The 27253-nt window shown below is 40.9% G+C and overlaps 1 protein-coding gene across 4 annotated transcripts in view; it reads left to right on the forward strand.

Moving 5' to 3' along the window:
• Positions 1-26838, forward strand: part of sgcz (sarcoglycan zeta) — a 422317-nt gene extending 395479 nt beyond the window's left edge. For all 4 annotated transcript variants that reach the window (XM_079681302.1, XM_079681304.1, XM_079681303.1 and 1 more), the window contains exons 7-8: positions 4284-4407; positions 24194-26838. In XM_079681302.1, the coding sequence (XP_079537428.1) occupies positions 4284-4407; positions 24194-24400 (331 nt within the window). In that variant the 3' untranslated portion in view covers positions 24401-26838. The remainder of the gene's footprint in view (positions 1-4283; positions 4408-24193) is intronic.
• Positions 26839-27253: the final 415 nt, after the last annotated feature.

Raw genomic sequence — 27253 nt, forward strand, 5'->3', positions numbered from 1 at the left:
TGACGTTGCCATAACAACACCTGAATTTAAATGTGCAACCTCTTTTTGTGACAGATTTTGGCAAGAAATTATAATTCTTCTGAATGATATTCCTATTGACAGCTAGTTTCTATGTGAACATTATATGATGGACAGCCAGAGAGAATAAATGAAAAAGAGTTATGAAATACTATATGACAAAACAAGAATACAGTTTAAGTGATTTGTAAGATATCCATAAAGAAAAATCTGTTTACAGTTATGTTTCATATGGGTGTTGAGATATGTATCCATAGATCTCTTAATGTTTCTCTCAAAGTGCACCAGATTGATGCTTTTAAATTCAATATTTAAAAAAAAATCTTCCCGGGGGGGCATGCCCCCGGACCCCCCTAGAGGAGGTGAGGACCCCCTTAGACGATGTTAGGTCCACGGTGTTTACATGCTTATTTATACAATATGTGTGCTTATGCTAACATCATAAGACAAAAGTTGGTTCCGTGTTGTGTGTAGTGAGAACGCGCTAGAGTGAGGGGGCCCCCAAGCCAAAGCTTGCTTAGGGCCCCCAAAAGTCTAGGGCCGGCCCTGCTTAAACCTCAGATCCAGTGCCTGGATACGGTTCCAGGCACCTGCTGTGCGGACTGAGGCTGAAAAAAGGAGTCTTTTTCATTATGGTCCTTGGGTCCTTGGTCTTGGAATGACCTTCAATCAGGCCCCGGCCCCACGAGGACGCATACGGCTAAACGCATAGGATTAACGCAATCGCAAAAAAGCTTCCGTCCACACACAATATTCACCGGATAGTGTCTGTCCACACGAGACAGCTCCGTTTAGCTCCAACCGCTGGAGAAGCTGCAGTACATATGCAGGAGCCTGTACGTGGCGCTGTAACTTCCTCCACAAAAGCAGCGAAGAAGCATGGTTGTCATGGTTGCCCTTCTGTTTATTCTCCGCGGTGGGGGCCGAGGGAACCGGGCAGAGTTTTTCGCCAGTCAACAGCTGTGTCCCAATTCAGCGGCCGCATCCTCCTGAGGATGCATTCGGAGACCGCATACGTCACTTCCGCCAAACGAAGGCTGTCCCAATTTTAAAAAAAGACAAGACTCCTCCGAATGCGGCCCGCAAATGCAGCCTTCTTTCCCCAGATTTAGAGGATACATCTGATGTACACTCCGCGGTCTACCATATCCCAGGATGCAACGGGTGACGGTGACGAATGAGTTTTAAAAAAAAGATATGGCTTGTAACGTCCCATCAACGGCTACAACGGTTTCAGCTGGATTCGTTTTTAAATGTACTCACTCACCCAAATAGTAAACGACATGAAAGAAAAGTAAACCTATTTAATTTGTGTATTTAAATATACGGGCAATTGGAGATGTCTTCTTTATATTACATACATAAAATAATATGAAGTGAAAATATTTCTAAACCCTGTTTGGTTTTCATATTGTTGGGATTCATTATAAAGCTAATTTATTTATTTAACTGCTTTTGTTATACAAATCTTACTGCAACAATTTTGTTTTGATAGGGAGCAAGGAGCAGACTGCGCAATTTATCCAGATGCGCGGGGAGAATGAAGCCCTCTTCACGGGAGCCTGTTGCGACCTCGGGAAAATAATTTAAACATAAAACCAAAATAAGTACAGCTAGATCTGACTCCATATTGAACAGTTTTGAAAACAGTTTGAAAACAGTTTGAAAATGTTTTGCCTAGTGTCAGAAATTATGACCGGCACTTGTGACTGCAGCTGGTTGCTAGGTGACGGGGGCGGCAAAATGTAGGGGTAACTGCCGGTGACGTACAAGGACATGCTCCGTAGACCGTCTCATTTCGCATTTCGCGGAGGACCCAAGCTGGGTCCTCCGCGGACTGCGAGGCTGGGTCTTCAGGAGGCTGGGTCCTCAGGAGGACCCAGCCTCTGAATTGGGACACAGCAACGTGTATTAAAGTTTTAATCTTCCGGACAAAATTATAAAAGTGCCGGTCAAAGGTCTTCTTTGTTATTTATTGAGCTTTAAAACAAATGAATAACGACTCTATATAATATAATAATAAAATACACGGAGCCTCTCTTTTTCCTACCTCTCTTCGGACAGCGTCAGTGTCTGTCTCATGCAGCAGCTGATCCAGTAATGAGTGACCCGACAGTAAAAATAAACATATTTATAACTAGTTTAGGTAGTTTGAGAGGTAATTAAAATAGCTAAGGGTGATGATCTGACTTGAAGTGTGTGTTTTGCTCCGTTCACCGCTGCACAGCGGGAGGAGCTGCAGGTGAGCAGAGCTGTGTGTCTCCGTCCTGTCAGATTAGACTTCACTCGCGTTTATGTCCATATCGAGAGAAAGATAAATAATCTGAATTCAGTTTGCAGTTTACTTTGACGCAGGGGTGAGCAGCAGAGATGGGGAGAGGCGGGGCTATTGGGTCATCATTATCAGAAAATGATCGTATAGGGCGCACACACGGAGCCGTTGGACCCCCCAGAGCGTTGCGTATGCCGTTCTATCCACCTTGGGACCCGTTATCGTTTCCGCAGTTGTTTACTGTCATATTCGGTCGTCCTTGTGTGGCCGAACGGTCTACATGACACTAAACAGTAACGCAAACGACCGTTCTTAAACTGACGGCACTTGTCCCTACAGCCCAGTGTTTCTCAAAGTGTGGTCCGCGGACCACTGGTGGTCCGTGAGCGTCCCCTAGTGGTCCGTGAGTATATTGGTCAAATTTTACATTTGAAATAAATGAATTTATTTAAGTTTTCCGCACTCTCGCGGGAATATCTTCGCAATGGAGCGAGCTTAAGTTTAACTTTTGATTGCATGATATAGCCCAGATAAACACCTTCATCACACATGTGGCCACTTGTTTTTACCATTTTCATGCGATTTGTAAAAAACGATGTGTTTTTGGATATTTGTGGAGTTAGGTGGTCCTCGAGTGTTTTTTAATTGGATAAGTGGTCCTTGGTATGAAAAAGTTTGAGAAACACTCCATAGCCTGTTTTAAATTGAAGTTGTCTGAGGTCCTTACCACCAGCTGCTCTTGCAGTAATGAGTAGTACCTTTCTTACTGTCCCAAATGTGCACAATGTAGTGACTGCTTTTCGTTTTGTTTTTTTTGTTTACTTAGTTGTGTTCTCTGTATTTTATATGTCTGTGTTATTTGTACAAATGTGTAACGTTGCTGCCTTCTTGGCCAGGTCAGCATTGTAAATGAGATTTTATCTCAATGCTTTTTATCTGGTTAAATAAAGGTTAAATAAAATAAAAATGTTGTTGAACTCACTCTTCATAATTGTAATTCTGTCTGCTTTGCTGAAAGTGCTCTTTTTTTATTTCAGTTGCCAACATGCCCTTGCTAACACCACCAAGCTGTTTAATCATCTCATATTGTTTTCAACTTTGAGTCGCAGGCTTAGTTACTGACCCTTTACGCTCCAAGGGGAATGATGCCAACCATGGACGTAGCTCTTTGGAGCAGTGCAGTATAACAATACTTAATTATTCATATTAATTCCTGTAGGTTTTATGAAGGACAAAGTAAAACATGACGGTTAAAATGTGAAAACTCAGTTGTTCTTGAATAAAAGTTTCACTCAACTTGCAATCAGCTTTTTGTCCTTGAACAATTCCCAACATCACTTTGTGTTGTTGAGCCAGAATCCCTGAGAGTGCCCATGTCACTGAGAACCTTAAAATCAGTTTATTTAGCCAGTTATAGATAGGTTATTTAAATCATCTAAGAACATCGTGGTGTTGATATATTCCTGGCTTATACAGACAATTTTAATTGCATGATTATATGTATGTCATTTTGAGAGGTTCTATTTTCATAGAAGTCACTGTAACCATTTTCCAAAATATGCTTATTTAGAAACAATCCAACACGAATAAGGGAGCCCAAAAATAAAACATGCAACAAATATGCTTTTACTAATTAACTATTTTGGTTTTAAATATTGTATTCAAGAAGCAGCATGTATTTTTAATGATTTGCTTCATGTAACTCCAGAGGGGTGTACTCCACGGAGGTCTTTTGTCATGACTAAACATTGACTCAGGGAGTCTTGGTTTTCCCTTTGTTATTATAGCTTTACCTATACAACCATAGCCTTCTTCTGCTTTTGATTGAGCAGCAGGGGGATTGAGAACACTGTCAATTCATTATTAATCCTGTTGTAATAGTTGAATGGTAGCTCGAGCATCAGGCCAACATCCAGATATCTGTTCACTTTATGTGTCTGCAAGTGTATTTTCCAGGTTTTCAGCGTGACTAAAGTGTGTTTATTGTTATCAGACTGGAGTCGCCAACTCGCACCCTGACCCTGGAGGCCCCCAGAGGGGTGGAGGTCAACGCTGGAGTGGGAGACTTCACAGCGTCTTGTAGGAAAGACCTCCTCTTGCAGTCCTCAGAAGGAGAGGTGAGTGTGTTGACATCTGGGGCTTGTGTTTGCAAGTGAAAATGTGTGTGAGAATGGATTGATGATTATGTTGTTTTTTCTGAAAATACAGGTCATGTATGAGTCTCTGTTGTGGTGTGTGTGTGTGTGTGTGTGTGTGTGTGTGTGTGTGTGTGTGTGTGTGTGTGTGTGTGTGTGTGTGTGTGTGTGTGTGTGTGTGTGTGTGTGTGTGTGTGTGTGTGTGTGTGTGTGTGTGTGTGTGTGTGTGTGTGTGTGTGTGTGTGTGTGTGTGTGTGTGGGTGTGTGTGTGTGTGTGTGTGTGTGTGTGTGTGTGTGTGTGTGTATAGACAAAATAGCTATGTTTAAATACAGGGGACAACTCAAACCAAAATAGTGACGTTTGTGTGCATGTGCATTTACTTGTGTGTGTCTTCAGAATCTATGGCACACTATAGTGTTGGGCCACTTCATTAAAGTACCTTATTAGGCTAATGAGTGTCATCAATCCAGGCGACCTTGTCCTCCTTTTCTCCCCTCCTCCTCTCATCCCTCCTTTCTTCCCTATTTCTATTTGGGAGAAGTGACTTCATTAAAGCTGGTTTGATGAGGTTCCCTGTCAGTTGCTGCTGCTGTGTTTGTGTGTCTGTGTGTGTGTATCATTGTTAGCCTGCTATCTCACTGTCAAGCTCTCTGCATAGCAGCCTGCCACGTTGGGTGAGCACAGAAGTAGACATTATCCTTGTGTGTGTGTGTGTGTGTGTGTGTGTGTGTGTGTGTGTGTGTGTGTGTGTGTGTGTGTGTGTGTGTGTGTGTGTGTGTGTGTGTGTGTGTGTGTGTGTGTGTGTGTGTGTGTGTGTGTGTGTGTGTGTGTGTGTGTGTGTGTGTGTGTGTGTGTGTGTCTGTCTGTGTGTGTGTGTGTGTGTGTGTGTGTGTCCATGTGTTGGCATATGTGTGTGTATGCATCAGCCTGCATGTTGCGTGTCCGCTGGAGCATGGGTTGTCATTAACTCAGTAATTAACAGAAGAATGGCCCCCTTGCACTTACTGTCATTGTCAATCACGCACAAAAACACACACACACACATACATGCAGACACACACATAGATACAGAAGTCCCTGAAAAAAACTGGAAAAGTATAATGCTACGTGTCTAGACTCATTTCTCATTTCCTGCCCTCTTTCAAAAATATGTTTTACCTCTGGCTTATTTGTAATCAAATAATAAGATATAATATTTTGGTGGAAATTCCACACTTAATCACCTTCTGTAAAATATGGTGTATTTTTCAAAGATGTTACTTATTTGCATCCAGTCAGAATGGCATAAAAAGGCATTGCCCTGTAGATGTACTAAATTAAACAAAAAATACTCACAACAATTATGAACCTAACACAGCAAAGAAATTGTTAGATAGAGACAATCAACTGCTGGTGCAGTTACTAAGTTTTCTTGTTAAGTGCAATTTCGTGGAAGTATTTCCATTTGTTGGGAAATGTGGCACCTTTTGCTGAAAAGTAGAACAATTTCTTCATCAAGTCAAAGTACTTCATTGCATATAATTCAATATCCATAGCTCATAAGTGTGTCAGGTGGATTGATGTATTATCATCCAAGCTACAACGGATCAGTCAACAATTATTTTAAAATTAGTAAATCTCCATCCCACATGTTTGTTAAAGTACTTCACAACCTTGAAGCCGTGGATGTCATGCAAAACAACATATACTTGGCTTTTCTCATACTCAATGAATAATACAAAATTGAATATATCCCACAGAATCAATTTGAATATAATCCAAGTAATCCAGAACCAGGAAGTAGAAAGTAGTATCAAAGTCTGTAGGGTATCAGTCAATTAGGTGGGTCCAAAAACACTGGACTTCAACCCAGCTGTTATTGATGTATTAAACTTAACTTCCGTGCTTACAGTAGCTAATGCCACTTACATTAAATATTAGGAATCACCTTTTTTTACTCTTAATTACTCTTAATCAGAGGTCGCGTTAACCGAATATTTTTCGTCTATGACGATTTTTTTTTAATAATGACGGAAGAATCTTATAGCAGACTCGGAACAGTGCCAAAGTTTCCCCGCAGCGAGGCTCCGGTGTTATGCCGTGTTATACATGCCCGCCAAAAAGGAAATGGTATAGTTTCCTAAACTAACTTTGTCATACAAATCATTTAAATGTCTGTGAATTTTGCATAACACGGAGCTAACAGTTCACGAGCGTGCAAAGCAATGGAGGCAAAGCGACGCGACAGAACCACAATGCAGTTCGGCAAAGCGTGACGAGCCAGCACAAGCTCTAGACAATCAAACCGTGTGCTTGTGTGTCCGGGGCGGGAGATTAATGTGATTGGTTTTTGGTCCACGCCAGACACACCCACCGGTAAGCTTCAACGTGACGCTGCCGTGTGGACGTTACGTTACGATCCTGTCCGTCAAAATGACGGGCAGTGAAAAAGTCTAGCGCAACCTCTGCTCTTAATAGAAGAGTTTTTCATCATAATGGTATTACTGGTAGTTGGATAGGAGGTTAAGTAGAGGAAGTACATAAAACACAAGGTGAATCCTTGTTCCAAAGATTGGGTAGTGTCTTCTAAGGAAATCATTTTGGGGTCAGTTAGTTGCCTGAGTGTGAAGGTCTGACAGGATTTGTTTTTATCCTGTTCTTATGGTCCATGTCAGGCACTTCCCTTTATGGAGGGCAGCAATCACAAGCTCAGCGGAGCTCATGACATATTGAAGTGTGTCCTTCAGCCGAGCACAAGGGGTGCCATTGTCAGAGAGGGACAGTTGTTATGATTCATGTTGGGGTTTGCAGCTGTGGTTGCCTTTTTGCATTGTGGCATGTGTGTCTATCATATTGTTATGGCTCCATTTGACTGAATACCAAGACCCTTTGCCTCTTATTTAAACTTCCCTTCTCCCTTTCCCTGTCACTTCTCTCACATTTCCATATTACCTCTCTACTTGTCATATCTCTCTCCCATGTTCCCCCATTTTCTACTTTCTTCCTTCTTGCCTCTAACTCCTCTCATCTCGTACCATCTCCCTGTCTACCCTTCTCTTTTGTTCTTTTGGTTGTTATTTTAACTTTCTTCTCCTAAATCTTCTTCTCATCCCCACGCCCCCCGCCTCTCCTTCTCAGCCTCACAGTCCTTCATCTTTTAGTAACCCAGCCTATCTAATTAACTTTCCACTGCCAGGGTTATACATCACTGTGGCTGTCACTTCCCAAGGAACAGGGAGGGGATTACAATTTTTACCTCTTTTCAGTCATCTCGTTCTTTCTCTCCCCCTCTGTTTCATGTATTATTTTGTCTCTGGCCGTTTTGTTCATCTACTTTCTCTCTCTCACGCTCTTCATATGTCATTCCTGTATACATAGATGTCCCCTTATTGATTGTGAACAATAGCACGAAACAGTCTGTAACAAGGATTGTGGGGTGAGACCTTGGAGAGACTTAGAAAAAATGAAGGACAAACCTCACCAGCCCTATGATGGCACCCGTTGGCCAGATAGAACAGAACTAATAAATGAAAAACCTCTGTTCACTTAGGTAGAGCTCAAATACAGCTCAAAATGTCCTAGAATAGATGCATTTGTGATCTTATAACTCTTATTATATTCACTTATATTCTCTTTTATTATAAGACTTGATGTCAAACTGCGTTCTAAACAGTAAAGAGTGAGACCCCTGTCGAGCTGGACCACAAGGAACTTACAAGAAGATTGATATTAGGGATGCCCCGTTTGACGAGCTACCGATCAATCAATATACAATATCAAGATCTACTGTTAGATTAGCCTGAATTCCTATAAACGTTTACATATCATTTTGATACAGTCTCACTGCTGGATTCAACACTTCCTTGATTCATTATATGCAGTTCAATAAAACGTTATCATTTCATATCACCTCCTGCAGCCATGCCCTTTTTTAACCCCATCGAGCTCTGCATGCTCCTGGCAGATATACAGATTTGTCCTGACCATGACCGGAATAGGTAGGAAAATGACTGCCAACAGTTTACTAATTGTTCAGACCTGCATGTATGGCATGTTAGACATTTTCACTGCACAATCAATTGTAACATAAATTATATTTAACAACAGAATTATTTGATTGTCCAATGGCAAGCTGTTGGAAAGCTGTCTTCATATTCCCAAAAATAATGGGGGACTCAGCCTTTTGTATTAAGTGATTCAATTGAGCGCCAGCAACTCAAGGGAACAGCAACTTAACTTATATAAATAACAATTAAACTGGTAAATGTGTTTACACTATTGACAGCCAGGACTAGAGCACCACCCTGCTTACCTGTCAAGTTATAATAAGTCAATTATTTATGACAGTTGTTCCTGATGTCTCAAACTCCGCAAAGATTGTGGGAGCTATCCTTTTTTGATCAGCGGGAAGGGCACGATTCCCATGCTAACTCTTAATCTAGTGTTCATTTTTGCTTTTTTCCTGGAAAACTAATGGTTTCCCAACTTATAACGGTTTTAAATTACTGCCATGTGTGTCGAATGGTGTAAGACAAGTAGCATTCCCAGCAACAGACATACAGTACAGTATGTCCACTGCCTATAGACAAAGTCACAGATTAGATCATTAGCGTTGTCCTTTTATATTTTGTATTGCATTATCAACTGCAAATTCGGAGATGGAAACATTACAAGATGCTGTTTAGTCTGCAAAGTGCCACAACTTAGCACAGCAATGGTAACTTTGCAGAAAATAAACACATTTAAAAAATGAGGAAGTTGTAAAAGGCAAAACACTTGTAACTTTTTCTTATATAGCCTATTGTTTAATCAGATACCGCTTCATTTAAGTGCAGTGCAAAAAAACATCTCACCCACTGTCTGCAACAAATGTATCACCTCCCTGTCTACCAACACAGCCGTTTGAAATAGGTGGAAATTCCTCCACCCCTAAACAGAAAGGCTTATCCAAATAGTGTTTCTTTTCATCCGTTCTCATACAAGCTTTTCCCCGACCGCTGACACCATCAAATGAACACAGGAGAGCGGATGAAGGAGGATAGAAGGAGGATCGGATGAGTAGGAGGTGGAGGAGGATGGCAGAAAATAGATGTTTCTGTCGATTTTGCAGGAGAAAATAAAGGCGTGCAGGACAGCGAGGCTTAAAGCCAAATCAATGTTGTCAGCAACTGGCACTTAAGAAGGGGCCATTAAAGTTTAAAAAGTTTGGAAAGCTGCGCTGGAATTAGAGCCAAATGGGTTAGAGGTAGAGGAGCGCTGGCTTCCATTAAAATCAAAGCCAACGAGAGCTGACAGATCCTCTCAGGATTCCTGCAGTCCTCCTGGTTTCTTTTTTTTTTATCAACTCTTTCACTCTCTCTCTATATCTTCCTTTCTATCCTACATTAATTCACTATCTCTCTTGCTTGTCCATTCATTTTATTCTCTCTTCAAGTTTGTTCAACCTCTCACTGCGCCGCACTCGTCTCTTTGTTGATTGTCTCTACGGTAACTTTCCATCAATCTATCCCTTCTTCTTCTCGTCTCATGATATGCGCTTTATTAACCCACAGCTCGTCAGCAACTTTTGTGCATCACTCATTCTCATCCTCTTTCTGTCTTCATACTGGAGAAGTTGTTTTGCTTCACTCCCCATTCATTTTAACAGACAACTCCTCCGGGAATAGATACTCTTGCAAACTCAATCATGGAACCTACATTTGTTGAAAAAGTCCTATTTTTATAATTTCCAGTTATCAGCCATAGAAAACCAGATAATGTGTTTTAATTGTAAATTGGCTGGCTAAAAATCATTAAAGTTAACTTTTATTTCCATCGATGGCTTAGGTTTTTTTTTATATCATAGCGTTATTATTAAACAGGATCCTTGTCATAGGGCGTGAAATATAATATCCTCCTCCTTAATACACTTATAGAGTCAGCAAGGCTATATATGCGGTCAAGCAGAATAGGTCCAATGCAGCGTGATAAGCAAGCGCTCCAATTAGTGTGTTACATTTTGATGTTTGCTCTTAGTACATTTAGAAGCAGAAAAGCACAGCATTGCTCTCCAAGGAGTGATACTATAACATACTAAGCAAATATTCTTTAAATGCCCTGGAGTAGGTCATACAAGTTACACCAGTAGTTTGTGGTTTCACTGGGAAGTAGGGCTGCTCAATTAATCGTATTTTAATCGCGATTACGATTATGGCTTGCAACGATTACAAAAACAACGTAATCGAAATAAAACGATAATCTTTTTATTATTATTATTACTTCTTTTTTTTTTTGGTTTTTCAGTTGAATTATACTTAAAGTTCAGGGTAATCAACTGTTAAAAACAGTTTTTCTCCAATAAATGGATGTTTTCAAAGTCAATGAATAATCGCATTTAATAATCGCAATTACAATTATTGACCCAAATAATCGAGATTATGATTTTTGCCATAATCGAGCAGCACTACTGGGTAGCACATGCATGTGACTGTAAACCCTAGTGCAGTGGTTCCCAACCTGGGGGGCGCCAAAGACCGCAGTGGGGGCGCCAGGCCTCAGATGATTTGAGGTCAAATGTCGTATTTAGACTTTTTTTTTTTTTTACTTTTTTTTTTACATATAATTGTAACGCAATGCATGATTGTCACTAAAAGCGTTGTCTCTACATTACAATAAAATATAAAAAATAATTGATTAATTAGTTTTAATAAAAATTCAAGTTAGTAGCTATTAAAGACAGAAAAAGACAGAAGTGTATAATGCTTTTCTGGATAAGCGCATTTTTAAAACATAGTCATTGTCCATGCCGGTTTCAGTTGGATTATTTGTCACAGTTGCTCCGATCAGATCGGTCTCCTCCATTTTGTAGATTATTTACGACTTTTGAATCCACATAAGCACATCGGCAAAATCCGGCTTACTTTGAGCATGTGTTTTAAACAGTTTAATCCCTTTGTGAATTGTTTCCACTTGCGACGTCCTTTAATTTCTGCGGGAATCCAAATGAATTAATCCTGAGTCCAATAACCATCAAAGTCACTCCAATAGTGCTCCTTAATTACGCTTTCATCCTCCTTTAACAAAATACTTCACATTCATCCAGTTTGTGACAGTAGTTGTAGCATTTTGAGACTTTTAAACTTTAATTACCAATGTTGCACCAAAGGTTGGGAACCCCTGCCCTAGAGCACCGGTTCCCACAACATAAGGCTTGTTTGAGATGAGCTGCGGCTCGCCTCGAAAGTAGACGAGAATAGCCGATTGCAGCCTGGGGAGGTCTCAAAAAGCCCGCGTGAAGTCGGACAGCTCATAGTCGGCTTGACTCGGTTTGCCTTTATAAATAATGCACAAATATGTGTTATGCACAAATAACACACAAAGGAGTGCAAAAAGCAGTAAAGTGAAAAGTAATATACACAATCTACAGAATAAAATATAGAATGAATTGAATGATGAATAAACAGTGAGGGGTATGAATACACTACATATACACAGCAGCCTGTGAGCAGTATGAACAGTATTAACAGTGTGTATGAATATGCTAAGATATATAAAGTATGAAAACATAAAGCAGTGCAAGTATAGTATAAAATGTGTATAGATATTAATTTCATGATGATAAACATTGTGGAACAATGATGAAAAATGTGAATGGAAGTGCCGACGTAAAACTGACACAAGACAACAAAAAACTTTTTGCGGAGCCAATGGAGAGCTTCATCAGCAGCACGGGGTAAAAACCACCAATGAGCGCTCAGCTCAATATACCAGCGAGTCGTTTCCCATCAAGCATTTCACTTCTGCAGCTCGTGGAGAGAAACTGCTCCGCCTCGCTCTCAAGGCTGCCAGCGTCTTTGTCCCGCGAGATTTCAACGTCTCATGCAGTCAAGCCTCCAGAGCAAGTCGGACAAAATTGCTAACCATCATGCAACGCACTAGCAAGACGGCGATCGCAATTGCGCAGGTCTGTGTCGGTCTCGCTCATCTCAAACAAGCCAATAGTCTCACTCCCTGATCGTCCAAGAGCGACGCTTGGTCAGGGTCCTTTGGTGTGCAGTTGTGACGCACCGAGTCTCCTTCAGCTTCATAAACGGACGCAAAGAGCTTTCAACTGATGCAATGTATTCCCATCGGCAGCGGTATTTGACACTCAGGGAAGCACCGCATCCATCCATGTCGGCGGCAGTTAAAGGCAATGTGAGCGTCCATTCCCATTGGATAATGGAGAATTTTAAACCCGGAACTAAGTATTGTCTTTACTGTCGATTGATTTTACAGTGATATCTGCACTACTCATGAACTAAAAAACACCACAGTTGTCACGGTCTGTCTGTGTTATGTTTTGTCTGTCTCTGGTTTCCTGTTTTATTTTGAAAAGTGTTCACCCCCTGTCTTGTCTGTTGATTCCTGTCTCTGTTTTTGCCCTCCTGTGTCTGATTGTGTTCACCTGTTGCCCTTGTGTTTCTGCCTCCCCTGCCCAGCTGTGTCTTGTCCTGTGATTACCCTTCTTTGTATTTAGTCTTGTCTTCCCCTGTGCTCCATGTCGGTTTATTGTTTGTTTTTCCTGTCTCCCTACATGTCAGTCACGGTCAGTCTTTCGGCAATGTTTTTTCCTTTCGTTGTGTTTTATGTCATGTTTTTGTAATAAAGCTCGCTTTTGTTTGTAGACCTTTACCCTTTTTGTAGTCTGCATTTGGGTCCTACCTTTTCCCGAATCCTGACAACAGTGTTCATGTGAATTACACAACAGTAATTGGTTTGAATTGTGTGCAATGCTTTTGTATTTTTCCCCTTCGATTCGGAGAAACAAATAAGGTAACACTTTATATTAACATGTGCCTACTTTGTTAATGTACTGTTGAAGTTGATTCCAGTAGTTGTGTGCTATAATGTATTTACAGTGTGAAGAGGAGGCAACTTTAGAATAAGGAACCTGTTCAGGTCAATTAGAGTCAAACTACTAGCTTATTGGTTATGAACAAGACATCACTTTAAAATAGGGAACATGTTCTTAGATATAAATACCTAATTAGAGCCAAACTACTAACTTATTGGTTATGAACAAGACTTCACTTTAAAATAATTTTGAGTTATTTAGACACACTTGTTTCATGTCTTGTTACATAAGAATAGATCATATTTGTTATTATGGGAGAATTACTATTCTTGTGGTACTACTGCCTTATTAGAGGAAAAACTCTCAACTAATGGCTTATTACTTGTAGAATATGGTCATATAGAATAAGGTATTAATAAGTGTGTTGATACATTTGATAACACCAATGTGTTTTGTATCCCCTAAACCTCCAGGTATGTACACAGTTTAATACTGGCAACTTCTAATTATGATAAAATACGAAAACTTCTTTTAAAACTACAATTCCCAGTAGAGACGCGCCATAGGACATGTTACGAAACAAACAAATAGCCAGCATGTGTAGTTATGGGTGGAGGTTGGGGTGGACTTGTTCGAATCATGTTTTGGATAGTGTGCCGTCGATGGGCTTCGTTCCGTTTCAAAGTGCTGTTTGATGCTCGGCGTAACCTTGGCGCACTGCCACTCTAACATCCAATCACAAAGCCTGAAGACTAATCAAGGGGTTTGTCGAGCAAAGCGGTCTGGCTCGCCCAAAACGATAGCTGAGGATTATGGGTAGTGTTGTGTCTTCGGCAACCCTAAAATCGAAGGGGAAAAATAGAAAAGCATTGTATATAATTTAAACCAATTACTGTTGTGTAATTAGCAAGGATAATCTGGTGATATTAGTTGATGAGTAGTGCATATATCACTGTAAAATCAATCGACAGTAAGGAGAATTCTTACTTCCGTGTGTAAAATTATCCGTTATCCAATGGGAATGGCATTGCCTTTAACAACCGCCGACATGGACTGATGCGGTGCTTCCCTGAGCGTCAAATACCGCTGCCGATGGGAATACATTGCAATCAGTTGAAAGCTCTTTGCGTCCGTTTATGAAGCTGAAGAAGACTCGGTGCGTCACAATTGCACGTCAAAGGACCCTGACCAAGCGTCGCTCTTTGACGATCAGGGAGTGAGACTGTGTTGGTTCCCAACCTGTGGGCCACTGCCCCCTAGTGGGCCGCGAACGCATTGCAAGTGGTCCGCCAAATAATTTGTAAAACATTATGATTTGTGTGGAAACAATTCATTATTAAGATTTATTTTAATGTTAACCTTTTTTCCTTTCTCTTTCTTGATCCTCCTCGGCAACGATCATCACAGTCCTTGACAGTGGTCTGTACTACTGGATTAACAACGTGTCACTTGTTCTGAATTGAGCAATCAGAACTTCATTTAGCCTCCGTAGTGTTTATGGTTGAATGTGGGACGCGAAAAAAATGTAGATTCTTAAGTGGGCCCTGAGTTGAAAAAGGTTGGGAACCGCTGCCCTAGAGTATTAATGAAGGCCAGGTATCATTCTGTCCCTTTCTAGTGAGAGTACAGTAAAGATCTTTACTGGTAAAGTGGTGGTGAAATCCACTACTGACATAGCCTATATATTCTCCCTAAAAGCACATGTGCAGATTTATTTGTGACTACGGCTGCTTGGTATTGTTATTAAGGGGGCTGTTTTACAAAAGTAATGGTCATACATTTGTGTATGTACCATCTACACTGCACAGATTTCTTTATATATTAGTTATATTTAGAGGTGAAGAAACACAAGGTGTCCTCTTTCCTGTTATTAATCAACATAGACATGGAGATGATGCATTTTATATTATAAAAGCTTAGAAAACGGTGCACATCATTTGACATCACTTTGATGAAAAGGAAGTTGTTCAGCACATCAACACTGTTACAATATATTATATATAGCAAATAAGGGTGATTGCTGCTGCTACCTTAAGTGTGTGTTTTGAGTTTTATTTCACTTGACTGCTCACCTGAGAAGCCGGCCTCTTCAGCTATGGCTCACCAGACACATGTCTCTGTTAATAATACCATTTGTTCTTGAAGTGTATAGCTTGAAGAGGTCCAGGTTTTTTATCACCTTAGAAACAACAGAAGAAGACTGATCGCCTCACAAGAGAAGCGTGGATGGTGTAGTTGTCAGGATGTGCCAATCAAAGCAGTGAGTCTAAATATAACACAGTATTTGAGATGGGTTTATGCTGGAAAACCGGACAGTAGCGTTTCCTCTCTGGTGTTGGAAGCTAATGAGCAGAAAGAATACAGACAAAGGTCAAACCAAAGTCAGCCTCATTCCAGAATAAACAATAGCAAGTAAACAAGTTAAATTAATACCTTTAATATACGGCATTACACCTTGTAAAAGTTGAACACAAATGGCTTCTCTGTCATCATTATCTTAAAGACTCTTCAGAGATGTAATAAAACCATAGTGCCGGCATGCACATTTGCGTTTGTGCTCTTGATAAGCATAAAAGTAACAATTTGAGTTAGCTTCACTCTGCTGATTACTGAAGCGAGTTAAAATCGGGTTAACTACAGCAACTTTTAACAAAGTTAGGTAACCATGGAGTTGTATTGTTTGTTGACACAAGGCTGGGGTTTATTAACATGCTGTAGCCTGGAGGTGTTATTGGGCTGGTACACTGGGACTGGATTTTATTTTTTATTTTTTTCTCGCTGCTTGTTGTTTTACCTGCGGGTATGGCAGAATGGTGGGTGAATTACAATGCTAGCAGGGGGTAACTCCCCTGTCGTACACACTAATGCTGTTGAGTCATAGCAAACATATAAACACGAACATACAACAACACACGAAAATAAGCACATACACTTGAACAAGTGGATGCAATAGACTAGAAGTACACACACACCCACATAGAACACAGCCACATGCACACTCACCAACTCAAATGCACAGAAACACAGAGCATGTATAGTCAGGGATGTACACACACACACACACACACACACACACACACACACACACACACACACACACACACACACACACACGAGTGCACTCAGATCACACTGTGGTCCCCGCCTTTCTCAATCTCTAGAGCTTCCATGTTTACTTCCAAAACTTCTTTTCATCATCCAACTCAACTCTTTGAGGGTCTGCATCTACGTGTGTGTGTGTGTGTGTGTGTGTGTGTGTGTGTGTGTGTGTGTGTGTGTGTGTGTGTGTGTGTGTGTGTGTGTGTGTGTGTGTGTGTGTGTGTGTGTGTGTGTGTGTGTGTGTGTGTGTGTGTGTGTGTGTGTGTGTGTGTGTGTGTGTGTGTGTGTGTGTGTGTGTGTGTGTGTGTGTGTGTGCGTGCTGGAGGGTGGGGGATAGCAGATTAGTTGATACCTGCCAATTGCTGAGAGAAGAGGGTGTTTTTCAAAAGGTGTGATTAACGTTGGAAAATTCATTAGTTTCACGGCCCGAGGCGATCATTATAAATGTGTGTGTGTTAGTTATTCCATCAGTCTGATGTAACTCCTCATCAGTCTTTCGTTGTGTGTGGGAGTTGTGTCTGTTTGTCTCTCTCTCTTATTTGTGCTATCGCAACTGTGTTACGCATTGTGCGTTTTATTCCTGCCTACCTGTAGATGCAGCCATGAAAGCATTTGTCTGTGTTTGCAGTTGTGTGTGTGTGTCACTGTATGGTACAGTAGAGCAGGCTGATATGGCTTTATGTCCCGCTACATCAGGGTTACTACACTGTCAGTCTCTCTCCTGCCTCTGTCATTTAGTCCATTGTCAGCTCCCATTCCAGCGTGTGTCCATTCAAGGCGCCTAATGGTCTGTGTAATGCACTCAGATAGCTTTACAACCTCCCACCTATTTGTGTTGGTGGAGTGGGTGCGTATGTTCCATGTGTGAGTGCAGGGGGAGCAATAGAGAGAAAGAAAATAAGAAAAGGAGTCAAGGGGAGATGAGGCTAGGCAAGTTGTGTGTTTTTCTGTGTGCACAATTCTCTGTGTTATTGAGTGTGTGTGGTGCTGGTGAAATGTTACTATTATTGTCCTTCAACCTCTTTCAACGCTCCCTCTCTCTCTCTCCACTCTTCTCTCCATCCTCTCATTCAAAGACTTTCAAGTTGACACTTTCTAGTCCACTTTGGTTCCAGGTCATTATAATTTTATGCTGGCCTGCCCCAAGTTTGTGCGGAAATTCTGATAGCAACACATGCTGCTTTCTTTGTTAGGCAATCATAGCAAAGCAACTTGAATGTGGTTTCATTATCCTTAATACTTCAATTGTCCTTTGAGCCCATTATATTTGTTTTCAATCAGAACACTAAAATTGATAGGGTACAGGAAATCAGTTTCCTATTTGTCTTTTTCCTTAGAAAAAGTGATTTGGTGAGAAATCTAATGCAAGCTGAAAACATTAATATCAAATTCGATCTGCTTCTATGACTATGACATTTGTATGTATGCTACATACAAATTTGAAAGCAGACACACAAGTGCTTTCAAAACATTGGTACTATTTATTTGCATCTTGTTGGAAAGTTTATTTACTTTATTTGTTTAATCAACCAGGTGAAATTGACTTGTCATTTACTCCCCCAGAGTAAGCTAACATCGGGAATTTTCATCCGCAGACTTTTGGCAGGCCTAGCTACAAATATTCTTTAAATGTTATAACTCTTAAAAAGGGCAAAGAAAATACACATTGCATTATACATTACAAAATAAAAAGCATTTTCCCCTTTAGCACTAACTGCCCTAGGACATGTTTGCACTGTGCTTCTGACATACGTCAGGGGAACATGAAAAGAAAGCTGCAGTAAACGTGTTTGGGTATTTGTAACTAACAAAATATGTTTCTGCAGACAAGTCAACAGCAGAACCTTTTTTTGTATATGTGTGCAGCTGCTTTAACCTTCAGTCACCTGTCTTCCTCCTAAGCTACTCCTCAACATCACATGCTCTTCCTCCTGATCTCCCCCCGAAGACACTTTAACCCTAGTATCCTCTTTGCTGTCTTTTTCCCTTCGCCCCACTTTTTTTATCCCAAGAAAAGCTTGTCCTTTCATCGCAGCCTTCCCCTCCTCTCTGGCAGCATATTTGCCTCCCACCCTCTTTTGCCTGTTCCTCAGCTGTGCCAAAGGAAATCATCCATGAAAAATGTTTTGACCCTCCATAATTGCCGCTTCCTGCGTGTTTCCCTTCTCCTTGACTCCAGAGCCACGTACTTGCTAAACTGATGTCGGAGGAAGATGGGCTCGAACACACATCCATTCTGCATGCACACACCGAGCCACCCACCAACACTTGTACATCTATGCAAAGGGACACACATCCTCGCTTCATACATGGAGTGAACAATATAGACAACCCCAAAGCTCTGTAGTTAAGTGTTGTGGGACTGTTTGCCTGTAAGGTTCAGATTGAAATGCAATCATTTATGGGACCCAAATTATAATTTTTTCATATAGGTGTTCACTTTCATTTTGAACATTGCTCATATCTTTGTAAATGTGCATGCATTGCTACATGTATATTCATATATATATCCTAACAATATCAAATTAAGCATTGCATAGGCCTACATTATCAGCAGAATTATTTTTCCTCCGGATTACATGCGATTAATGTTGTAAATTGAAAAAAATAAAACTATGTGGTTATTTTCAGGCAACATGATTACTTGTTTAAGTTTAGTATAACATAGCTTGGGCTAAAATCGTTCAGTTTGTTGGGTTGTTATTGAAGTGAATGACGCACATTCAAAAATAATCTCCCTTTTGTTTGATTTGCGGATGTATGTGTTATCTTACAAAAAAACTACAATGCAGGTATTTTGCTTATATGCAGAACATTGCCCTTAAAAAAATCCCTCCCTTATACATCTTCACAAACACTGTTATATTCACGGAAGCATGTCTTCGACACACGTTCACATGTACAGACAAGAACAAGCTGACCTAACACACTAATAAACTTTCATTTGGGATGAATGTCAGCGCTGATCCCACTTAAAGCTACAACAAATGACTTCAACTCTCCTTCCTCTACTTCCATCCATCCGTCTACCTGTAGTATGTCTCCTCCACTGTCCATTGTGCCTTCTACATAGCGTCCGTATCTCTCTTTCTATCCACCTTCCTCTCACCTCTCACCCCTTGTCTCCTTTTTATCGATCCTGCTTTTTGTCTTTCATCCTTACCTACTAATGGCCTTCTCCTCTTTCCAGTGGCACTCTGCTTCCCTCATTGTTTGTCTCTCCATCCATCCCTACTGTCCTACTTCTTTTCATTCTCATCTCTCCCTTCCTCTGTTCCCCTCCTCTCTGTTCCGTTGGCTTTTCATGATGCTACCAATGTTATGGAAGACAAACCAGTAATTTTATTGGCATTTCCTCACATAAACAGACACCTATCTCCCCTCATTCTCCCTTCCCGTCGCCATGCCAAAGTTAATTGTAGGTTTTCATTGCTATGGCAAGCAGGCTGTTAGAATTAGATTTGGGTTATGTTGTCAACTGTGACTGAGTCCTCTCCTCTGTAAGGCTATAACCTAACCCTGGCAGCTTTTATTGGGAAGCCAAAGGGAAGATGGCAGGTGTGCACCAGGGACCTGTTAAAGGCATACCATGACAGTTAGAGATGTGATGTGGTGTTTTCCTTTGCCCGGCACATGGGGTGTTAAGTGCACATAGTTTTTCACTAGTTCGTAAAGAGTCGTGTTGTCAGTGTTACTATGTCTTATTAAAACCAATGGGCATAGCGAGCTAATGAGATGGCTGTTTATAGCTTAAAAGAGGTTTGCTATTCTGCCACTTTGGTTCCTGTTGTTGAGTTTTTAATAATTTAAAGTGGACTTATCATGCTATATTTGAATAATATAGTGTAGGACCATACCTATATAAGGCATATTTATACTTTTTATTTTTCAAAATCCCAAAGAGATCATGCATTTTAGCCATTCCTCATTTCGCTCAATTTAACACTGTCTTTTCATGGGCTGATTCTGTGAGAACAGCACCATCTACAGGCCTGGCATATATACTACAGCGTCTCCAGCGCTTTCGAACGGCAATGTCCGTGGTTGTCTCCTCCTGATTGGTGGAGTTGGCCCAATAGCCGTAGCGCCACTCCTGTGACTTCATAGAAGTGTTCAAATCTGGATCAGTCTGTATCAGATCCGTTGCAGCCCCTTTTTAAGAGATTTGGGAATGGAGGAAAATAGAGAGGGTTGTGTTTTCTGACACTTGGTGAGTTTCCTGGAACACCAGGGACACATTCATGTATAAAAGACTTACAAAAGTGCATTTTGCATGATAGGTCACCTTTAAGAACTGGAATAACAGCTGTTTTCCCTAATACTGTTTGGGAACATGACTATAAGGAAAAAAAATGCAAGTAATAGTATGCAACTTTTTGATATTTAGAATACCTGAGCTGTGTGGAACAGTTGTCAGTGAGCAGCCACAGAATTGTTCCACTAAGGTCTGAACAATGATCTTGACATTGTATGGTAAAAGGTATGGCATACAGTATAACAAACGTACAAAATAATTCTCAAATATTTTTTGACTCTTGGTCATGCTAACTTTCCACCTACTGCCTCTGTTTTTAAGATTTGGGAAACATGAATATAAATGTGTATATACATTTTTGGACCATGTTGCTGAAAAATGTCAGCAGTCTTGTCTGTACATTAGTTACAAATATGGTAAAATGTATTATGAGGTCATTTTCTTTGTGTTGGTTTATTGTATTTACTATTTTGTGTCATAGAAATTGTGCTTTGGATGGGATGTATTACCTTCAGGGTGGTTGACTTATTTCGATACTGCATGCTGTGTTTGGTGACATCCTGTTTTGGGTGCATACTGTATGTAGACATTTAAACTCAAAACATATAGTAACCCCTCCCCCCATGTCTACCTCCTAACTTGCACAGTACAAATGATCATACCTTTAAACTCCAGGGTAAGATAGGTGTGAAACAGTCAATGAGTTAATTGCCTCAATGCCTCTCGACTAATATATTTAAAACACCTAGGACCCTTTAGGTTGCAAAATGGAAATGAATAATACAGGAGTTCTTGTAGAGTTTGAGTATATCACTAAGTGTAGACCTCCAGGCTATTATGACACCATCTTTAAAGCTGCCACAGTCTTTTACCTGCACATCTATCTCCATGTAAATGGTTAATAGATGTACTTTAAGCTGCACAGACATTTAAAGCACACCCCTGCTCTGCTCCATCACGCAGAAATAGTGTGTGCGTGTGCGCATGTGTGTGGGTGTGTGTTGTTTATACAGCCCGAGATATGCCCCGTCAGCCAATGTGAAATCATTAGTTATACTAATTGGTTCCTAGCTGTTTGGGTATCTGAATCCCTCATTCCTCTCCTCTCCTTTTATCTTTCATTCATCTTATCTCCCTCATTTTGTGGCCCCCATCTTCTCCCAACCACTTCTAATGTGACATTTTCTCTCTGACTTCCTTTCATCTGACTCCCTCTCATTCCCCTCTCTTCCGCTGTCTTTTTGCACTCATAGCTATTTTTCCGAACACTTTTTCACTTCCCCTCTTTCTTTTTTAAAATGAAGAACATGAATAATGGGGATACAGATGTCTGCTGAGATTATCGCCCGGCCTCTGGGTGTGTGTTACTGTGTGTGAGTAAGAGAAAGAGGGGAGAACACCTTGAACACTGAAGATTGCAAGAGTAAATAAATAAGCAGGCACAGCAGTCAATAGAAACCAAGATTGTGTAATGATTCTCGTTAGAATCTCAGCTTGTATCAATCTGAAGATGAGAAGAGCTGAATGAATGCAGGGAGAAGTAAGGGTCAGTGAATGAGACCAGTGGGGGGGAGAAATGGTGGAGAGATCATTGGGAGTGGGAGGAAAAGTGAAGTGCTGGCCTTTGAAAAACAAGAAAATAACTTCTGCCTTTCCATTTATATCACTAAATGTTCACTGGGTCCATAAATAACACTGACTCAGTGTCACTGATCTTGATTTATCTGAATATTAATAAGCTGCTTGATTTATTTAGAAGATTATTCTTGTCTTTTTGTTTTAAATGTAGTCAGATGTTTCTTGGAAAAATATCTAACAAAATGAATCAGCTTTTTCTAATATGTTATTCTTTGACAGATGTTTACATAGAAATATGATACTGCAGCAAATGATCTGTTCTAAAAGATGGCTCAGTTTGTGTGAAGTTGTTTTTCGCAGCATGCTTTCCCTTGTGTCTGTCTTTCCCCTTTTTATTTGTCTTCCCCTCACTCCTCTCCCACTGATTCCTGTGTGTTTCTCTTCACCTACCTTGCCCTCTGCCTCGTTCACTCCCACTCTTTATCAAAAGAGACCCATTCTAAATAGAAATTCCCTTCCTGTCTCAGTAGATCTTTTGTGATGACAACCCTAGTCGACCACAGCGAGTATAGTCATCCCCTATGGCAGGGGTCGGCAACAGGCGGACCGCGGTCCGGATCCGGACCCAGACGCCGACCTATACGGACCCGGACCTATAATCAATACATTAATAGGGGATTTCAATTTTGACGGGGCAATTCTATTTTAACCGCCGCCAACAGGGGGCGAAAGGGATGAGTGAGCGATACAGGGAGAGAAACACAGGAGAAGAGACGAGAGAGCGGCAGAGAGAAGCGGAGAGGAGAGTGAACAGGCGTGTTAGCGGCAGACAGGGAGAGAAACAATTACACATGGCGCTCTCCAAGAAGAGGAAAGTGGACAGTGAGAACAGAGCTTTTAACCCTGAGTGGACGGACTCATTCATGTTCATCCTGCCCACTGGGAGCACAGAACCAGTGTATCTCATTTGTTCAGAGACCGTGGTGCTCATTAAAAGTGCCAAAACGCCACTATGAGACAAAACACAAAGTGTTCGACCAAACATTCCCTCTCAAGTCAGAACTGAAGTCACAAAAGATAAGCAGTCTCAGAGCCCAATATGATCAGTCGACCAGGATCAAAATTATACTAAATATCGTTCAAGGGCAGGCTAACCGAGGCTAACCAATGAGCACCTGCATGTGTGTATGAGAATGGCCCTGACACCATTTCAGCCCAGATTTAAACTCCTGGCAGGACAAGCTCGAGCTCAATTCTCGCTCTGAACAGAACAAAGTGAGTGAGGGACTGCAATATAAGATGGAAAGAAAGAGAAACTTTAAAACTGTTCAATTGTTATGTTGTGCAAAGACTGATATTGTTCTATACTCGTCTGAAACTATTAAGTCATGATGTGAAACGGTTAACAAAGAAAAAGGGAAACTCAAGCTGCTGCTACACTTTATTTTATTTATCTAAAATTAAGCACTTTTAAGATGCACACATTTTCAAAAGTTATTTTATTTATTTTCTCTATTTTATTTTTAAATGCAGCCCGAGAGGAACATTACACATATCCACAGTATTTTACTGTATATCTGTATAGTTAATGACAATAAATATTGTTGTTTATAAATTGTACTTTCTTTATTTGATTGGCAGTCAGTTGTTGATTACATGCAGACGTTGATAAAGCTGCAGGCTACTTCAATAGGCCTATATATCACACTAATTCATAAAGCAACTTAGACATTTTGAAGTTCCGGACCTTTGCATGGGGAGGTTTTCTCTAACTGGACCTCGTTGAATTTTAGTTGAATACCCCTGCCCTATGGCAATGTGCTCCCTCTCTCTCTTTTTCCTTTTTTCAGACAACATAACTTTTTTTGTGTGTGTTATTTGAGGCACCAGGATTAATCATGTGAGCTCATTCCCCTACAGCAGTATCATCAACGTCAGTGTGTCAACATTTTATATTTATGATCTTCCTTTATTTATGTTTTTCACCATCCATTGCTCAGAAATCAAAGGTTTCTTAATAATTTCTCTTTCATCTCCACAGATCTTTCTCGACGCCAACACCATCAAACTGGGCAACATCCCCCTCGGCAGCACTGTTGACCCGCTGGAAGGAGCGCCAGCAGGTACCACCTACACCAAACAGACTGTGTACGAGCTCTGTGCCTGCGCTAATGGCAAGCTCTATCTTTCCCCGGCTGAGAAAGGCTCTACCTGCCAAACAACCAGTAACTTTTGTCTCTGGAGCTGAGAGTGGGGCGTCGACAGACACCTCGGACACATGGACTATTAGAGTTTGAAGCTAATGCTAGCCAACTGACTGAATCAACATGAATTATGGCGCAGTGGGAAGCCAATGCCAGCTAACAGACCGAATCAAAATGGATTGTGGCATGGCGAGAAGTTCAGGTCTGTTAACCGGTTGAACTATATGGATTACAGCTTGGCAGGAAGCTAATGCTTGCTAACAGACCAAAACAACATGGACTCTGGCTTAGCGTGAAGCTAATGCCAGCAAAAGGACTGAATCAACATGGACTAAGCCTTGGTGAGAAGTTGCCAGCCCACCAACCTAAATATTACAGATTGGTCAGTTGCTAATGCTAGTCAAGAGGAGGAATGACTTGGCAGGAAGCAAAAGCCAAGGTTAGCTGGTGGGTATGATGCTACTCATGGACATGGATGGACATTTTCACCCTGGGGCTCCAATTGGCTTTCTTTGCCATTGTTGAAATGCTGCCATGACGGTTTCTGAAAGTCACAAGGATGACATTTCGGGGTTTTCTGAGAACACGTAACTCTCTCACAAGAAAAGTGAGTTGTGTGTTTACCGTATAAACAAAAACGTCCTGGAAGTCATTCTCCTGCTTCAGTTAAGATAAACAGATATGGTGATGGACTGCAAACTTGCCAGCAAGGATTGGACATGGACTCAGTTGGCTATCAGACATTGGTGTGAACCTTGTTTTAGCCAACACATATATCAGAAATCGGTTTAGTCTAGTGGGAAGCTAAGGCTAGCTAACGGACCAATCTATACCAGAAAGGCCTTCCCCCTCCTTCCCCTCTAGTCTTTCAACCCAAATGTTGACGTGTGACCCTTCTGCATTAATCTTCACCTAATAGGAATATGGTCTCGGGCCCCACTTTTTTTATAGGTTTATTAATGCGAATAATTGTGCTTCAACCTTGCATTCATCAGGCTTTTTCCTCAATAGATTTCATTATTTTTTACATTAACTTTTATTCTATTTTAGTTATCTTTTCTTCAGATCAAATATTGTACTTGTTATCTCTTTGAATACAGTTAGTTTCCCTTCATTAATGCTTTGCCTTCCCATGTTGTGCTGCTGCTCTCCTTTATACCTCCTCCATGCTGTCAGTTTTGTTTTGTCTATGCACCTACATAAACTGGACTGGCAAAAGAAAACCTTATTTTGCCTTTCCACTCTCTCTGTCTGATAAAAAAAAGGTATGTCTGCTCTTCTTCACAGGACTGGATGAAAAACATTTGTACTTACTATCAGTACCAGATTCAGGGTTTCTCTGGATGAATTTTACCTGGGCATACAATGCTTTTTGTTAGAGACAGAAGCCAAATGGAATAAAGCATTTTTACTAAAACTGTGGTATTGGTTAGGTGTTATAGCAGAACAACCGTTGTATGGTACGGGTCAAACCTCCAGTGAGGCAGAGGCAGCAGTAGGAAGACGGCCAGTCCAATTTTGATAGAGTTACAGAGCATAATATCTTCGGCCTGTGTTCCTTGGTCCTCAGACTTTTTCACTCATTCATCTGACTCTTGACATTTGGGCTTTCATGCCAATGCCTCTTTCTTCTCAGTCATGTTGGTGTTCTGTGTCATCGAGAAACCTTCTTTTTTCTTTTAACACACTCCTTTTTGTTCCCTTCTTTGGTTATACTGTATTGACTATACTATACCTTGTCTTTCATCTCTTACCCATCACTCACAGAATAACATGTTTTGATATTTTCAGCTCATCTCTTCGGTTCTTTATTGAGTCTGGTCTCTTTTTGCCAAACCAAACTCAAACTTCAGGAAAAATGTCCCTACATAGTTTAGTTCAGCAACATAAGCAAGAAAAGTCCCGAATGTCCAAAATATTATTTTGTGGGGTTATTTTTTGATATGTCAATTATTCTCAGACAGGCGGATCAGTGTGAATGGCCTCGAGCCGGCAAACCTAGAGTCCAAAATCTGCGATGGCTGGAAATCAGCAAATTTGTGTGGTAGAAATCCCCCTGGGAGAAATTGTGGATGAGTTGGTTGTATGAACTCAACTGGAAAAGGCCCTGAGGCATACTTTCTTTTTTTTAAACAAGTGATACACAGGTGCCTTTGCTGCTGTTGGTAAAAGCACATCACAGTCTGAACGTTCACACTACCCTCAGTGGACCATCTGCAAGTGTCTCTGGAAAAACTATATATTTATCAATCTACTTATCTATCTATATGGTTTTCTGTCATTTCCTTCCCTTTTCTTCTGTTTTTGTAGAACTCTCGGTATATCCTGCAGAAAAAATAACAATTCAATCCTGGTTTAAAGTTGAATTTTCTGATGTGTTCCCTTGTGGTTTTATTCTTGATAATAAAAAAGCACAAATTATGCCATGTATATAACAATACCAATAAAATACAAAATAAAATAATATTGTTTTTAAAGAGAATCCCCGGACTCTTCAGTGTTGTGCATTGTAATTTTTGCTGAGATGTTTCTGTGTTCCCAAGAGAAATGTAATTGCTTCTCTGATGATAACAACCTAAATAACATTATATTGAACTGACAACTTAATATTATTTCTCATGTTTGAATTTGACCGAAAGAACGAGTCATGACCGAAAGAACGAGATCGCGGGTACAAGCGGCCGAGATGGGTTTTCTCCGCAGGGTGGCTGGTGTCTCCCTTAGGGATAAGGTGAGAAGTTCGGTCATCCGGGAGGGACTCGGAGTTGAACCGCTCCTCCTTCGCGTCGAAAGGAGCCAGTTGAGGTGGTTGGTGCACCTAGTTAGGATGCCACCTGGGCGCCTCCCTAGGGAGGTGTTCCAGGCACGTCCAGCTGGGAAGAGACCAAGGGGTAGAC

The sequence above is a fragment of the Notothenia rossii genome (assembly GCF_949606895.1).
Source record: "Notothenia rossii genome assembly, chromosome: 1".
NCBI lineage: Eukaryota > Metazoa > Chordata > Actinopteri > Perciformes > Nototheniidae > Notothenia > Notothenia rossii.